Raw genomic sequence first — 17,979 nt, forward strand, 5'->3', positions numbered from 1 at the left:
AAAGAAGGAAATTCCAAGGGAGGTGACGATGTCCAGGAAGGCCAAGTGGCCTGAATGAGTAAGGCTTAACTGGGAAAGCGTGGAGGGGCAAGGGATATGCTAGGAGTAGGCAAGGGTCAAAGAGGGATGACCCTGAGTGGCAGACTGAGGAGTCTGAACTTGATCCTGTGGGTAATGGGGAGTCATGGAGAATATGAGCAGATGGAAAAAGAATTAGGTGTGCGTTTTGAAGATCACTCTGGCTGCTATGAATAGAATGGATTTAAGGGGCACGTGGGAGAAACAGAGCACCCTGAGAAGGCTGTCACACTGAAGACAGTGGCCAAGTGGAATAGATGAGAGACGGAGACAGAAGTCATAAGCCTTGAGAGAGATTTGCTATGAGAGAGCATGGAACGCCATGTCTGACTTACATAGACAATCTTTTGCTGAATGAATGACTCCATATCAAGATTACTTAGGATTAGGCATGTGACTTTGGGTAACAATAACAGTAGCTTAAATAAAAGAACCAAGTAAGTGGCCCACATCTTCCTTGTTGCTTTGCCATTCAGGGGTTAGACCTCATGATCCCAAAAGGCTGCTTCAGTTGCCATATCTACATCCCAGCCAGGAATTAGGAGAAAAGAGGAGGAGGACTTTCTGGAAGTTGCTCACAACTAGCCACAAAAGAGGCTCAGAAATATAGTCTTATCCCAGCACTTTGAGAGGTGAAGGTGAGAGGATTGCCTGGGCCCATGGGTTCAAGACCAGCCTGGGCAACCTGGTGAGAGCTTGTCTCTACAATAAATCAAAAAATTGGCTAAGCGTGGTGATGCATGCCTGTAGTTCCAGCTACTTGGAAGACTGAGGTGGAAGGATCATCTGAGTCCGGCAGGTCAAGGCTGTGGTGGCTGTAAGCATGCCACTGCACTCCAGCCTGGGCAACAGAGTGAGACTCTGACTCGAAAGAAAGAAAGAGAGAGAGGGAGAGGGAGAGAAAAGGAAAGAAAGAAAGAAAGAAAGAAAGAAAGAAAGAAAGAAAGAAAGAAAGAAAGAAAGAAAGAAAGAAAGAAAGAGAAAGAAAGAAAGAAAGGCAGTTTTTATTGTGGGTGCCCATGTGTCTAAGTCAACTTTGGAAGGAGCCAAAAATACCTCTCAGGGAGTGGCTTGGGGTCAGGGTGACTCTTCTTTGAGATGGGACTAAGGAGGAAGGGTAGGTTGTAGGGAGTGGGATAATATCAGAATGGATACATTGAGTCATCCAGGTTGATATCTAGGAGGAGGAGGGCCAGCTAATGGTTTCAGAGGTCAGGAGTGCGGTCTAGACTGACAGTAAGCATGCTTTGGAGGCATTAGCATATCCATGGTTACCATGGGAATAATGATGAGAAGTGATCAAAGAAGGTGGCCAAAGACAGGACCTTGGTTGGAAACTGAGGAGAAGCAGCTGGGAGGTGGGTGAAGAGGCAGCAGAAAAGTGTTGGAAAAGCCTGGGAGGGGAAGGCGTTTCCCAAACAAGAGACAAGAGTGTGGTCAGTCAGTGCCTAATGCTGCTGGAAAGCCAGGTAAAATGAGGACTAAAAAAGGCTGTTCAATCTGGCAACCAGAGTCAAAAATGGGTAACCCCCTCGGGTCCTCTCCCACTGTGGGAGCTTTTCTGTCCTTTCAATAAATCCTGCTTTCTAAAAAAAACAATCAAAAATGACTTTGCTAAAGCAGTTTCAGGGACGTGGAGACGTGGGAGTCAGGACGATATGGGTGAGCAGAAAATGGGAAAAGAAGACGTCAGATACGAGCAACCAACAGATACATTTAAAGAATGGTCTGCCTCATCAATCTTCAGAGAAATGCAAATCAAAACCACACTGAGATACCACCTTACCCCCAGTAAGGATGGCCGTCAATAATACACCACAAAACAATAGATGCTGGTGCAGGTGTGGAGAAAAGGGGATGCGTCTACTCTGTTGGTGGGAATGCAAGCTAGTCCAATCTCCATGGAAAACTGTGTGGCAATTCCTAAGGGAACTAGACGTTGACCTTCCATACAATCCAGCAATCCTCCTCCTGGGAATATACCTGGAGGAGCACAAATTGTTCTACAAAAAAGATACCTGTACACACATCTTCATGATCACACTATTCACAATAGCAAAAACATGGTACCAACCCCACTGAAAGTAGACTGGATAAAGAAAATGTGGTACGTATACACAATGGAATACTACGCAGTCATAAAGAAGGACAAAATCATGGACTGGATTGAATTAGAGACAATCATTCTTCGCGATCTATCACAGAAACAAAGAACTGAATTCCACATGTTTTCACTCATAAGTGGGACCTGAATATTACTCACAATAGCCCAAGGAAGGGATCAGCAGTCGTGGGACACTGCCAGGAGGAATAAGGGGGTGGCACATAACATCAAGGGTACCTGATCCTAAACCAGAGGGGAAGTGAGGACCAGTTGGAGGTCCAAACTTCACCTGCACATAAATTACTCATGTACCTAATCCTGACTTGCACCCCACATATTTAAAATAAAATATTTTTTTTTAAAAAGAGGATTTTGGATCAGCACAGGTAGATGACTTGTTTAAAGGGTCTTTTGGGGCTGGACACAGTAGCTCATACAAATAATTCCAACACTTTGGGAGGCTGAAGGGGGAGGATTGAAGATCGCTTGAAGCCAGAAGATCAAGACCAGTCTGGACAACATAGTGAGACCCAGTCTCTAAAAAAATTTAAAAATTAGCTGGGCATGGTGGTGCACGCCTGTAGTTCCAGCTACTCAGGAAACTGAGGCAGGAGGATCGCTTGAGCTTAAGAGTTGGAGGCTGCAGTGAGCCATGGTTGTGCCACTGCACTTCAGCCTGGGGAACAGAGAAAGATCCTGTCTCAAAAAAAAAAAAAAAAAAAGGAAAGGGGGATATTTTTGGATCTCAATGCTTCCATGGGTCATGTGACCCATATCTGAGGCTTCTTTACTGGGTTTTTTCATTAAACCTGAAAAATAATTGAAAAGTTTTCTAGCCCTGGGTTCGGCCTGCTTGCGATGGGGTGCAACACTCCCCTTGCTCTGCAGGTGGCAGCACCACACCAAGGGTTGCAATCTGGGCCAACATTGCACATTCGTGTATTATTGGGGAGATGAAGCTTAGCTCCCCAAACACCAAAGTGCTGGGGTGTTTTGCCATTTTTAACGGGGGTCTTGAGTAGAGAAAATTAAACGGAACTTTGGGCTCAAATCCTGGCTATGTCACTTACCGGTTGTGCAACCCTGAGCAAGTCCACGGTGCCTGCTTCCTGGTTGAAAATGCAATAACAAACCCAAACCGACCTCTCATGATGGCACTCTGAGTCCATAACAGGTGCGGTTGTGTCAGATGTGCTTGTGGATGAACTCAGGGCTGAGATGGGCAAGTGAGAATCAGAAGTAGGGGGGATGGGGTGAGGCGGGGTTGGGGACCAGACAGACCAGCCATAGGGAGTGGGGGATTCCTGTGATCTTCACAAGGACTGGATGGCTCAGTGGTGTTGGAGTCAGGAAAATTGGGTTCCGATTTTGCAGCTGAGGGAACGGAGGCTCACAGAGAAGGATGAGTGACTTTCCCAGGGTCACACCCCTCAGACAGGCAAAGCACAGGCACCAAAACCAAAATGTGGAAAAGAATTTGATGAGTAATCTATATATTTATATAGAGAGAGAGTCAGTCACACTCTGTCGCCCAAGATGGAGTGCAGTGGCATGCTCATGGCCAACGCAGCCTTGACCAGCTGGGCTCAAGCAATCCTTCTGCTTCAGCCTTCCAAGTTGCTGGAACTACAGGCGTGTGCCACCACACCCAGCTAAATTTTTTATTTATTGTAGAGACGAGGTCTCACCATGTTGCCCAGGCTGGTCTCGAACCCATGGGCTCAGGCAATCTTCGCGTCTCAGCCTCCCAAAGTGTTGGGATGATAGGCGTGAGCCACCGCGCCTGGCTGAGTAATATTTTTTAAACAAAAATCATTGACGTTTTGGTATGGAAAATCAGAATTTCGTGGGATGGTTTTCCCATTCCTGTGTGGTTTTGTGTTATCTGCTGCACTCGTAACTTTGGAAGGTTTTTCTCCCCCTGGTCCCTGTTAAATGCCCCCCTCTGAGAGCACCCCTGCATCTGCTCCTTCACCCCCAGGATGACATGAGACAGGTTAATGACGTAAAGGGAGGAAGGCCATCCAGGCACAGGCCTGGGGGTTGAGACGCAGGGTCAACCCTGGGCTCTGTCCTGGCTGACTGGGCCTCGGTTTCCCCATCTGGAAGATGAGGCTGTTGGACCAGCGGGTCCCTGGGGGCCTTGGCAGCTCTGACTTTTTAATTAAGTCTTTTGCTTCCCCTTGAGCTTCCATAACCACCCCCTAAAGGTGCCCCCCAACACTGTCACTGTCCCGTTTCCGTGTTATTTTCTTTACAGCACTTATCGCCCTCTGAAATTATCTTGTTTTTTGTTTATTTTCTGTCTAGACAGTAGTCTACTGTCTACTCCATATGAGCAGGGACTTTGTGAGTTTGGGAGAGCCACTCTGACCTTGGCATCTAAAAGAGTGCTTGGCATGTAGAAGAGATGAACAAACATTCGTGGACTAAATGAATGATGGGCAGGGAATGCCGCCCCTTACTCTTCAAGGCCTGTCCTGGAACCTCCATGTCTCAACCTGTGAACTGCTCAGCTCTGCCAATTCCACCCCGATTTCTTTTTCTCTTTTCCAGATGTGCTGAGCCTAATAAAGAGTCTTCATGGTGGGGTGTCAGGACCCCCAAAGTCCAGCCTGGTTTCCTGGCTCCAGATGAGCACTGCAACACCAAGCTGAGGTCTTTACTGACGCCTTGTGGCCATGGGGACACATAACAGGGACAAGGAGCCTAATCAGGTGGCCCACGATCAATCCCAGGTGGCCCTGCTTCCTGCCCTTCCAACCAGCATTTATTAATCACCTGTGTGCCCAGCCTTGCGCTGGGGACAATGATGACCACAAACAAAAAGCAGATGTGCTTCTTGCCCTCCAGAAGCTGAAGTCATGCCTGGGGAAGAAAAGAGGTCATGGGACTCAGGAGAGGTGCTAAGGGGGAGTCTGGCAGGAGTGAGGGAAAGGTGAGGACAGACCCCAGCCCAGTTCTGAGCTGGCAGGGATGCCTGGGTGTCGAGTCTCAGGATCCTACTCCCAAGCAATCTGTTTTCCAGCAATCTTTCCACCTTTTCCAGGAAATCCGCCATGTATCCCACCCAAGAAAGAAAGGAGAGGTCATGTCTAAGAAGCCATTTGGGACAAAAACAAAGAGGTTTAAGGAGGATTTAAAAAATTCTTTGTGATGTGCCATGGAAATCTTCCACTTCATTGCTTCCAGTAAAGTCCACCTTACTAGCTGTATTAGTCAGGTCTTGTTGCAATAATGCTGTGAAACAAACACACTTCAGATCTCAGTGGCCTATAAAACCAATAGTTATTTCACACTCCTAAGTCCCTCAGTCAACTGCAGTTCAGCTGATGCTGGCTGGGCCTGGCTAGACTCCCAAATTTGAGTCTAGGTCAGGTCTGCTCCATGTGTCTGTATTCTGGGCCCAGGATGGAGGAATGACAGCTATTGTGGCGTCTCGTGGTGGAAGAACTTGCCACGCCTCTTACATCCTCAATTTGAAATGAGCACACTGTCCTTTCTACCTACATTTGATTGGCCAAAATAAATTCCATGGCCAAGCCCAAAGTCAGTGGGGTGGTGTAGATGCCATGGGATTCCACCCAGATCCCTCCTTCAGGGCTTACGTATCCATTTCCCAGCTGCTGGGAATCTGCCCCTGGTTTACCCACTGAGAATTTCCCTTGGCCATAGGGAACTGCCTCACCCAAAACCATGGCCAGTGATTTGATGCAGGAGAACTAAGGCTGCCTTCTTTCTTCAATCTGGCACAGCTCTGCAGTGCTATCTGACCTTCAGACTTAGAGAGTTAGATATCTCAGTGAACATTACACAATGTACCATCTCTTCCCTCTGTCCCATCCTGTCTTCCTTACAGATGACTCTCCTGCGTGCACACCCCTTGTAAACCTGCTGCAGGACATTTTCTGTCTCAGAATCTGTTTCCAGAAAACCCCATGTAAGACAGATAAGCAAGTATATGCCATGCAAGGGTAACCATGGCAAGGGCGAGGAAGGAAGGAAGACTTCTGGATAAAGAATACAATCAGATTGGGTGCAGTGGCTCATGCCTATAATCCCAGCACTTAGGGAGGCCGAGGTGAGAAGACTGCCTGAGTCCAGGGGTTCAAGACCAGCCTGGGCAACTTGGCAAGACCTCATCTCTACAATAAATATAAAAATTAACCAGGCATGGTAGTGTGCGCCTGTAGTTCCAGCTACTTGGAAGGCTGAGGCAAAGGATCTACTAAGCTCAGCAGATCGAGGCTGCAGTGGCCGTAAGCGTGCCACTGCCCTCCAGCCTGGGCAACAAGAGTGAGACTCCAACTCAAAAAAAATAAAAAGAACATAATCTACTGCAATAGCTCAATGAAGAATACATCATGGAGGCAGATCTGGCATCTTTTGCCTGCAATTAGATGCTGGGCACATGCTCAATGTGTAGGTAGGGGGAGAACTGAGGCTGCCTCTGGGAGGGTCTCATTTCTTGTTGCACTGATTATAGTTTATATATTGAGGTCCTAAATAGATTACACTGTCACAAAGTTTCTGCGGCTTTAAAAAAAAAAAAAAAGGTTTTCAAAACACTGGATTCTGTGACGACTATACATCTGTCCAGCTCTGCCCAGCTGGGACACAGCAAGCCCCAGAGCAATTCTTAGCCTCTGTACAGTTACAGCAGAGAAGAGGCCGGGTGGGTAGGTCAAACCCCCACTCCAGGTGTAATGGACTGAATCGCATCCCTCCAAAATTCTTATGTTGAAGGCTTAACTCCCAGTGCCTCAAATTTGACTGCATTTGGAGATAGGGCCTTTAAATAGGTAATTAAGTTAAAATGGGTTTGTTAGGGTGACCCCTCATCCATTATGACTGGTGTCCTTATAAGAAGAGAAGATCAGGATGTAGAGAGACCCAGACATGTACCCGCAGAGAGAGATGATCATACAGAGATACCAGAAAAAGATGGTTTTTACAGTCCAAGAAGAGACCTCGGAGTGAAACCAATCCTGCTACCCCCTTGATCTTGGATTTCCAGCCTACAGAACTGTAAGGAAATGTTCTTCTGTTGTGTAAGCCTCCCAGTCAGTGGCATTTGTTATGGTAGCCTGAGCAGACCAAACACCAGGTTAGCAGCTGTCACAATCCTATTGTACACAAGAGGTGGGCGATAGGGGACGATGTGCCCCTCAGTTTCTCAGAGGCAAAGCAAAGAAGTTATTTTAACAACTGGAGCTGTCAAAAGTAAGTTCTCTAAATTGAGAAATACGCTGCAGGGTTTTTTTTTTAATCTGCAAGAGTGTAAAAATTGCAACATATTCAGAGCATCCATCCAAGTGAGCTAAGCCCCTGCCACACTAGTTCCAGGCTGCTCGGTACAGTTTCTGTGCCTGGACCTCAAGAGGCCGAATAGCTTCTGCTTTTGGCCTCTTGCTGTGTGGAGGAGCCCAGTCTAATGTCCCGGAGGATGAGAAGCCACATGAAGCAGAGCCAAGCCATCCTGCCTAAACCAACCAGGGTGCCGACAGCCCACACCAAACTCCAGACATGTAAGACCCTCTTAGACCATCCAGCTCCAGTTAAGATGCCAGATGATCACAAGCACGTTAGTGACCCCAGCTTAGACCTGCAGAACTACTCAGCTGAGTTCAGCCCAAATTGCTGACCCACAGAATCAAGAGTACATAAAATGCTTGTATTTTAAGTCATTAAGTTTAGGATAAGTTGTTACGTAGCAATAGATCAATGACATACCCAGCTAAAATCATATCTGCTCTCAAGGCCGTATTTGATGACAGTTTGGGGACTCCCATAGCCACCTGCAAACTCTCCTTGCTGAGCCAGACAAACTTAGAAGATAAACTGTGGCTTGTGCATTAGTTAATTGTACATCTGTCTCCCCCAGGGGCTGAATGACCTCAGGGCCATAACTCATTCTCCTGCATCGGTTCATCTTTGCATTGTGCTGAGCCAGGGTCTGGCATACAGCAGGTGCTCAATAGACATTTACTCAATTAGTGAAATGCCATGGGACTTGTTCAGGTTACCAACATCTCCTGCTCTGTTTACTGCAGCTATCTCCTACCTGGAAACCCTCAAATCCCTCTTTTACACTAAAAAGAAAACTTTCAAATCATTGCAAATTGTGTAAAACTCTGCACATCTACCTCAGTGTAATTTCTGATCAAAATCTCTCATTGGCTGCCCTCACAGTTAAGTCCTATCTCTTTGGAATAATTTATGAAATCCTATAAACCTTGACCCTTAGTTCTAAAATCTCATCTTGCTCTCTGGGCCCAGCTGCAGAGATTTCTTTCTGTTGCTTTCATGTGCTGCACTCTATGGTACCCCTGGACCTTTACACATGCCATGTCCTCTAGCTGGAACAGTCACCATCACCACTCCAGTTCTCAGGCCTGTCTGAATCCCATCTGTCCTTTGGTACATTTTTGTCTGGGTTGAGATGACAAGGAATGTGGATCCATACTGACTAATGGGCAGTGGGTAATGGTTTGGCTGGAGGGTCAGGGATTCAGAAAGCACACAATTGCAGGACTGGAAACAACATTTAGATGACCTTTCAGACATGACACGGAATGTGAGGATAGTCATAAGCCAAGTAAATCTCGCCAAAAGGCATATGTGGCCAAGGTGGCTCTTGATAATCAAATAGACAAGGTGGCACATTTGGTGGACATCCGCCGGCCTCTTTCTCTGGTCCTTCCATTGCTTTCTCAATATGCTCATGTGCAATGTGGTCATGGTGGCCAGAATGGAGACTACTTATGGGTTCACCAACAGGAACTCACCTCATCAAGACAGATCTACCTAATGCCACTACTGTGTGTGCAACCGCTATCAGCAGAGACAAATGCTGAAAGCCTAATATGCCATCTTGCTGCAGGGGTTCCACCTAGCCACCTGGTGCCATGTCGATTCTGCTGGACCCTGGAGGGGGCATGAATGGTCTTCACTGATATAGCCAGATTATAAGGCTCCACGAATAAGCGAGGTAGAGTGGCTTCTCTCATTATGACTCCAAATAACCCACTGTAGTAGTTTCCTGTGGCTGCTGTAACAAATTACTGCAAACTTAGTGGCTTAAAACAACAGAAATGTATTCTCTCACAGTTCTAGAAGCCGGAAGTTCAACATCAGGTCCACTGGACTCAAATCAAGACGTGGGCAGGGCTGTGTTCCCTCCATAGCTCTCGGGGAGAATCCATTCCTTGTCTTCCAGTTTCTCGTGGCTACTGGCATTACTTTGCTTGTGGCCACATCACTCCAATCTTTGCTTTCATTTTCATACCACCTTTTCCTCTTCTGTGTGACTTGATCTCCCTCTGTCTCTCTCTTAAAAAGACATTTGTATTTGGATTTAGGACCCTCCAGATAATCTCATGTCAAGATCCTTAACTTAATCACATTTGCAAAGACCTTTTTTCCTTATAAGGTAACATTTACAGGCTCCAGAGATTAGAACCTGCTATCTTTGAGTGACCATTATTCAGCCTCCTACACTCACTCAATAAAACTTTTGCTTCTGATCCCTGCAATGTTGAGCTCTGCTAGTTTGGAGGACTTCGTTTTCAAGGGAAGGGAGACAACAAAGTTTTCATTGGGTTGGAAGTTAAAACTTCCATTTGACCATTTTGGGCTCTTCCAGCCACTAAACCAACAGGCAAAGAAAGAGTTAATACACTGGCTGCATGACTAATCCTCATGACCAAGGGACAATTGGGCTGCTGCTGTACAAAGGAAAGGAAGGCTAAGTTGGGAACCCAGGGGATTCTCTAAGGCCCCCTTAGTACTTTCAACTTCCATGCACAATAGTAAAAGTTGATGAAAAGCTGTGGTACCCCAAACTGTGCAGGACCACTTAGGATTCAGACCCTTCAGGAATGGTGATTTGGGTCACCCCATTATGAAAAGAACCAACCAGTGGTGGTGTTGGCTAAGGGCAAAAAGAACACAGAAAGACAGCGGAAGAAGGAAATTTTACATACAGCAATGACACTGTGACCAGTTACCAGAAAGATATCTATTGTGGCTATGCATATATTCTTCCTGCTTGTTGTACATGTGTGTGGTATATATTAATTTATTTTTCCTCCCTTTTCCTTTTCTCTTATTTTATATAAGGAGAGTAAGTGATTATCAACTTTAGTGCTTAGTTGCAGGTGGGATTGTTACTGAATTAGAGAAATAATGACCATAATTCAAATATAGATTCAGTGACTAACCCCTGGAGATGGATAGATCTGTTGGACTGTGGGACTTTGTATTTTTCCCATGGGGGGGGAGGGGTTTAGAGTGTCTTCATTTGCATAGAGGATAGCTTCATTTTGTGTGTGTTTGTGTGTGTGTGTGTATGTGTGTGTGTGTGTGTGTGTGTAGGAGTCTGTGTTGCCCAGGTTGGAGTGCAGTGGCATGCTCACGGCCACCCCAGCATCAACCTGCTGGGCTCAGGTGATCCTTCCACCTCAGCCTTCCAAGTAGCTGGAAACACAGGTGTGTGCTACCAAACCTGGCTAATTTTTTTTTTTCATTTACTGTAGAGACGAGGTCTCACCAAGTTGTCCAGGCTGGTCTCAGGCATTTATCTTGCCTCTGCCTCCCAAAGTGCTGGGTTTACAGGCATGAGCCACGACACCTGGCTGAAAGCTTCATCCTAGGTAGAAGCCGCTGTTGTTAAATGGAGGTTCAACTATGTGTGGATTGATGTGTATGAATACCATGTGTCCCAAGGGGTGGTCTGTGCTCATGTTATCGTTCAGTTTCAAGTGTAACTCTGTTACACTGGGGCTGAGACTCTGTAAACCACATCACTCCTTTGTTAGTTGGCTTTGATAATAAGAGTCGCTAGGGAAAGATGGGAAGGCAGGGAAAACGGAGACTTCCTTCTTTCTTTCCTATCCTTATTGCTCAAGGCAACAGTTGATCCCAGACTCCAGCTTTTTTCCTGCATTCCCAGAGAAGCTGCATCCCCTAAGAGATACCAGCACCAGTCACAGAGTACCTCCTTTTCAGATTTCTGAGGCCCAGCACTACAGGGCTCCTCCTCTGCAAGCTTGTGGTTCTGATAACTGCAACCTATTTCTATATTCCTGCAGCTCTGGGAGTGGTAGCTGCTTCCTGCAGTTATTTTCTCCAGTGTTCTTTTTGTTCTTTCAGTCCTCCTACAGAATGGAACCCACTCCCTGTAGTAAATTTCTCTTTGCTGAAAAACTTAGTAACTGTCTTCCCAATCGGGCCCCGACTGATGCAAACTATAGGAAAGTAGTACTTGCTTCTCACCAGTCATCAGAAGAGGTCAGCCTGCCTGAAAGGAAGGCTGACAGGAGACAAAGACCTGACATGGTTAAGCACCGTGAGGCTGTGCATGAAGCTAAATCTACTCCCTGGACTTTTTAGTTCTCTGGGCCAATATGTTTCATTTTTTGCTTAAGCCATATGGAGCTGGGTTTTTGTTGTACGCAAAAGAGTATTGACTAATCCAAATCTCCTTTTCCCCACCCCCAAACCAGGAGCCTCACCTCACAGCCACTGAACCAATCCAAGACTAACCACTTCCTAATGAAAACTTTAATGAAACCAATAAGTTAATAAGTTAACAAAGTGAGGTACTTGCATATCCGAGAACCGGGTTGGTGGGGGAACCTTGATCGTGGAAGGAGGGAGGGCTTCTTCCCATGTCTCCTTTGGTCATAGGGTAATCTCACTCTCCTGCCCCTCTCCACAGCTGCCTCTGAGGAGGTGGGGGGGCTCTCTGAGGACAGTGCAGTGCGGGTGAGGTGAGCCAGGATAGGCTCCATCCAGGGCATGATAGTCACATGCAGAGGGCATGTTGGAGCAGAGGCTGGGCACCATGGGGCTGAGCAAGATCCAACCCGGGCCCTGGTGCTGGCGCATGCAGGTCCCCAGTATGAGATGCAGGCAGCTTGACCTCGGCCCCTTGTTCCCTGGCACCCCATAGAGGGTTGCCATTGGTCCACTGCCCCTCACCCTCCTGCCACCTGCATTGGCTTGCAGAAGAGGAACAAAGGGGCAGGGAAACAAAAGTGGTGCTGGGGTCCTGGAGTGGATGGGTGCTTATGCCAGGATGCGGGGCTGCCAACAGAAGTGAAGTTGGGTAAGGAGGGAGGGGAGACGGTGCATGTGAAGGCCAGATGCACGAATGCTATAGCTGCTAGATGCATTATCATTCTCCCTGGGAATTAGAGTGACTAGGAAGGGGTGTGCCTGGCTAGAAGCGGGCCTGGGGTCTCTCCAGTGGTGTCAGGCCTGGGCTTGAGTTGTGCTGTGGGGATGCGAGGAGAGCCCTCGGGGGCAGGCAGAGGCAGCAGTTAGGGCTCCTGAACCACAGAGGAGGAGATCTTCTTGAGGAAGGGGAGTGGTAAAGTTCTGGATGGGGCCTGGAGAAACCTGGGCTCCCTCTCCTGCCCAGATGGAGGAGGGCTTCCTCTCAGTGGACATCACCCCGCAGGACCAGTCCACTGGCATCAGCTGCAGAGGCCCAGGGAAGGCTGAGTGGCTATGTGCTCACAGCTCCAAGTGTGTGTGACTATGTGCATCAGTGTGAGTGTGAGAGGCTTTCTGTGTGCCTGGAGAAACTAAAGGGCCATGTTTGGATGACCGCCCGTGGAGCACTGTCTGGAAGGTTTGGGGAGAAGACAGAAACTTGTGCTGTCAAAGGCGACTGGAGGGCAAAGGAGAGGAGGGGACATCCAGTAGGAATGAGGGAGCCCCTGGGAAGTGATGCCTGCAAATGGGAAGAAAGGCCCAGGCACTGCCCTTGGAAGAAGGCAGGAGAGAAACAGGCCCCATGCTGGGTGGGGAATGGGGTGATACGTCAAAGACAAGGAACAGGGTCATAGCCAAGCAGCCTGAGACCAGCTACTGCTGGGGGCCCATCTCCCAATGGGAGAGGGGCAAGAGACCCCATGGGGGTCCCTAAAGTTGCATATTTAACATAGTTTGCATATACGGTGCCCACCTGCCTTGTGGCAGGGTCCTGTGCTTTGTGGGTACCTGTGGGGGCACCTCGGGCCCACCCCTAAGTGGGGCGGGGACTTGGCGGGAGGGCTTCCCTGCTCTGTCCGAAGGGCGGGCAAGAGACCTCACCTTGCATAGCTGGAAGCTGGGTCAGGGCCCGGGACCCCAACGCCCCGCTCTCACTCCCGGGGCAGTGACCCTGCCAGGTAGGCCGTGTTGGACCCTGATGGAGTGGGCAGGGCACTGGGGGCCCAGAAGCCGCGGGACAGCCGCTGCTGCTGCCCTCGGTGCGGCCTGGCATCTCACGCTCCTGAGGTGGGGGCGGGGCGCTGGCACCCGCAGCGGGTATCACGCCCACCCAGGCAGCTCAACACTGCGTGTGGCCTCTCTCCCCGCGAGGGAGCGAGTTCAAGTAAGAGAGGAGTCCGGAGGCCTCAGAGGGCGAGTCCGTGCGCCAGGCCGACGGGCTGGCCGTGTGTTGCTCCGCCCCTGAGAAGGCCCTCAGTCCATATTGGTGCTGACCGAGCGGGAGATGCTGAGCGTCTGTGCGGAGACGGAGATGTCCTCGTGGTCCACAGGGCTGTGGTAGTCGGAGGTGATGTCGGGGTCGAAGAGCGGCACTTGCACGGTGCCCAGGCTGGCCGAGGTGCCAGAGCGCAGGCAGCGCGAATAGAAGCCCAAGAGCAGGTCCAGCTTGTGTTCGATGGATTGCACCTGGGGACGGGGCGCGGCTGGGAGCCGAGGCTCGGGGGGATAGGGGCGCGGCCGAGGGGCGGGGCTCGGGCAGGATAAGGCGCGGCCAGAGGCGGGGCTCGGGGCAGGGGTGGTGGGCGGGACCAAAATGGAAGCCAAGAGCCCCGCTAGGGGCCAAATTTAGTTGTGATTGGTTGGGTTAGTAGAAAGGCGGAGTCGAATGGAGCAGGGGAAATCTAGGCGGGCTGATCTGAGACAACTGAAACCCGGAGGCGGGGCTTATGAGGAAAGGGCGGGGTTACCAGGGTTGTCCGGCAGAAGTGGGCGGGGCTTCTTCCCGGCGGGGACGAGAGGGCCTTCCGCACCGGTGCTCTGAGCCACGGCTCGGAGACGCGCACTTTCCTTTGGCTCGTCTTCGCGGCCCTCGAAAGCTTCTCTGTCGTCGACCAGCTCCGCCACCCCAGCGAAACTCCATCCTACACTCACCTGCTTCTCCACCTTGACTACGCGTCCCATCATGCTGATTTCATCCACCGCCTCCGCGTCGGAGGGCCCCTTGTCGCCCTTCTCCCGGGTCTTCCGGTCCCCGGGCCCCCGACCCACAATCTGGTCCACCCTAAGGGAGAGGGAACTATAAAAGGGTCCAGACACACGCTGCCCCTCTCTTCCACAAGAATGCTAAGTTGCCTGCTGAAGGGGAAGATACAGCCGGCACCGGTGGGAAAGGAAATCTGAGGTAGGGGGCCACTGCCCTGACAGACGGAGGCGGAGTTGGGGATGGAGGGACTCCTGCTCTGAGGGTTTTCCACCCCAAGCAAAGGCACTGCATCCAAGCATGACTAGTAACACAACCGCCTGGTGGAGGAGTGGTGGGAAATGGTGGACAGGGAAAGGGGGGTTGGAGACCGTGGGAATGTGAGTTATAAGGTGGACATGACTAGAGCTGATCCCACCTTACTCTTCTCTCCATCGCAGCAAAATTCTTGTAAGTGTTACCTCTACCCTTTAGCTCCAACTCCTCTCCTCTTTTGCTCTCTTAAACCTACTCCAATCAGGCTTTCACTCCCACCATTTCATCAAAATTACTGTTGTCAAGCTCCATGCTGCTAAATCCAGTGATCAACTTTCAGTCGGCATTTTACTTGACTAGCAGCACTCAATACATCTGACCACCCTTCTTCCTGCAAACACTTTCTTCATTTGGATTCCAAGGCACCACCCTCTCCCAGTTCTTTTCTACCTCCTGCCCAGTCTCCTTTGCTGGCGCCTCCTCTATCTCCACAGGCTCTAAGCATCGCAGGACCCAAGGCTCACTTCTGGGACCCTTTTTTTCTATTTACTCTCACTTACTAGATAATGTCTTCAGTTCCATGATTTTCAACTTCTCTATACATTGTTGACACCAAACCTTTATTTCCATCCCATACTTCACCTCTAAACCACACACTCCTGTATCTAACTGCCAGATCATACTCCATGTGGATGTCTCATAGGCAAACCCAGCATGTCCCAGCTCTCCTGATGGACAAACCCATGTCCCGGCTCTCCTGATGAAATCTTGCTCCACTCACTGCCTTCTCCATGTCAATAAATAGCCACTCAATTTTTCCTCTTGCTCAAGCCAAAAACCTTGGCTTCATCCTTGACTCTCTTCTATCTTTTACACTCCATCAGAAAACCCTGTCAACTCTACCTTCAAAGTCTATCTAGAATCTGATCACTTCTTTCACCGCTGCAGCTGCCACCCTAGTCCAAGTGCCCACATCTCATGCCTGGACATCTGAAGGAGGCTGCTCACTGGTCTACCTGTGTCCATCCTCGCTCCCTTATGATCCCTCCTCAACACAACACCCAGAGTGATACTTTTACAAGACAACTCAGATTGTATTTTGCACAAAGCCCTCCAATGCTTGCAGCTCATCCTGGATGAACGCCCAAGTCTTTGCAGTGACCTACAGAGCTTTCTGTAGTCTAAGAGGAGAGGTATGGGATGGAGATGCCATCATTCCTCTGACCTCATCTCCTGCCCCTCTCCCTCCAGGCCAGCACACTGAGCTCCCTGCTGTGCATAAAACAACACTCCAGCCACTCGCCTCTCTCCTTTGCACTTGCTGTTCCATCTGGAAACTCTTCACCCAGACAGCCACAGGCTGTCTCCCCTCCTTCCATTTTGTCTCAAATTTTACCTTCTTACCTATTTAAAATTGCAAACTCCGTTATTTTTCTCCTTAGTATTTATCATCATGTGATGTCTTCTAGTTTTACTCATTTATCATCTGTTCTCCCTGATAGAATGAAAGCTCCATAAAAGCACAGACTGTTTTGCTTTCCACTATACCCCAGCTGTACGGCAAGTAGTAGATGCCCAGTGATTATTTCTTAAGTGAATAAAGGGATGAATGAGCAGTGACAATGTAGTTCAGAAGAGAAGGGCAAGATGTAGTGATATGGACCTCAGTGTCAGGATTTTTCCTAATGCCGGATCTGGAGAAGAGACGCAGGAGTGTTCCAGAGGCAAGAGGTGGGCATTGAGAACAAGCCGCCTGTCCCCTTGGGAGATGGGAGGTCAGTGCTTATTTCAGACTGATTATTTTAGAACTGGAAAACAGTCATTCTGATACCCCCCACTCCAGGAGTGCAAATAGCTAATGCTCACACAGGACCACCCAGAGAACCCACACCCAAGACCAATGTGGGTTCTGGCCTCAGGTACACAGCATTAGTCATGGCCCTCGCTCAGGCCAGAAACTCAGCTACAGCAGCAGGTGCTCATGGCTCTGGCCTGGCCCCTCTCCCGCTGGGGGCGGCGTACCCACCGAGTCTGCAGACTCTTGATTCGGCCCAGCATGTCCAGGTGCCCTGCTGAATACTGTTCGATGACGTCCTTCACGTCGTATGGTCGCAGCGTCTCCTTGAATTTCCTTTTGGCCACCAGGAACTTCAGAATCCTGTAGAGAGAGGGGTGTCAGAGGGAGGGTCTTGTTTGAGCAGGGGATTCTTTTCCAGGCTCCTCTCTGTCTCTTTGCTACCTCTGCATCCAGCCCCAGGGCATCTCCTGCTTGGGCCACTGCTTGGGCCACTGCAAGCAGCCTCTGCTGGGTCTCCCAACCTCTCGTCCCAGTTGCAAAAACAGGAATGAGATGGAAAGAGGTTAATGGGGGTGGGGTGCAATATGAGAAGATAGGGAGATTAGCTTCGAGAAGGAGTCTTGGGATGTACTATAAAGAGCCCTGGCAGAGATTGGGCACTGAGGCATGGGGGGGGGTGTGCTTTAGCATGACAGCTCTATATGCAGAATACCCTGGAGAGGCGGAGTCATAGGTAGAGAAACCAGCTGCAGAGGGATGGCCTGAGCTGGTAGGGGGCCAGGGAGTGGCAGTGTGGGACAGCCTGGAACAGCTCAGGAAGTGACACTGAAAGGCTTCCTAGTCCGAGGTCAGGATGATTTCCATGGCTTGGGCAACAGGCTTGATGGTGTTGCCACTGCCTGAAGTGGGGACCCAGGAGGAGGAGGTTTGGGGCATGCTGGGTGTGAGGGGTGACAGCTCAGGCACTGTGTTCCAGATGCTGGGCATGCGGAAGGGAGAGGTGGGGCATGTGGAAAGGGGGTAAAGGTCTCAGACTCTGCGAGTAAGGGGAGGCCCCACTGACTCTGATTTTCAAAGGAACATAAAGAGAAGAGGCTTATAAGCAAGGAAGAGAAAAGGGAAATCCCGAAGGCTGGGGGCCTAAGGGCATCTGTGGAGTTATAGTTGCAGACTGGAGACAGAGACTCCAGGATGAAGACCAGGCCAGAACTCCAGGCCAGGGAGCCTGATCTGTGCCTGGGTCATGGCCAAAAGGCTCAGTAAACTCTGTCTTCCCCCCGCACCATGGTTGTTGAGGCAGGAAGACAGTCAGTAGAGCAGGGGCTTTCAAATTTTTGGGGGCCAGGCTTGGTGGCTCAGCCTGTAATCCCAGCACTTTGGGAAGCTGAGGCGAGTGGACTGCCTGAGCCCGCGGGTTCAAGACCCGCCAGGGCAACTTGGCGAGACCTCGTCTCTACAATAAAATCAAAAACTAGCTGGGTGTAGTAGCACACGCCTATAGTTCCAGCTACTTGGAAGGCTGAGGCAGAAGGATTGCTGGAG

At 49.6% G+C, this 17,979-nt stretch overlaps 1 protein-coding gene across 1 annotated transcript in view; it reads right to left on the bottom strand.

Annotated features, from left to right (window-relative positions):
- Window positions 1-11,731: 11,731 nt before the first annotated feature.
- KCNQ4 (potassium voltage-gated channel subfamily Q member 4) overlaps window positions 11,732-17,979 on the bottom strand; it is a 56,087-nt gene continuing 49,839 nt past the window's right edge. The window contains exons 12-14 of the mRNA XM_021716247.1: window positions 16,666-16,797; window positions 14,336-14,465; window positions 11,732-13,870 (exon numbers count right to left, since the gene is read on the bottom strand). Coding sequence (XP_021571922.1) covers window positions 13,658-13,870; window positions 14,336-14,465; window positions 16,666-16,797 — 475 coding nt within the window. The 3' untranslated portion in view covers window positions 11,732-13,657. The remainder of the gene's footprint in view (window positions 13,871-14,335; window positions 14,466-16,665; window positions 16,798-17,979) is intronic.

The sequence above is a fragment of the Carlito syrichta genome, unplaced genomic scaffold, assembly GCF_000164805.1.
Source record: "Carlito syrichta isolate Samal-C Ts95f unplaced genomic scaffold, Tarsius_syrichta-2.0.1 Scaffold308579, whole genome shotgun sequence".
NCBI lineage: Eukaryota > Metazoa > Chordata > Mammalia > Primates > Tarsiidae > Carlito > Carlito syrichta.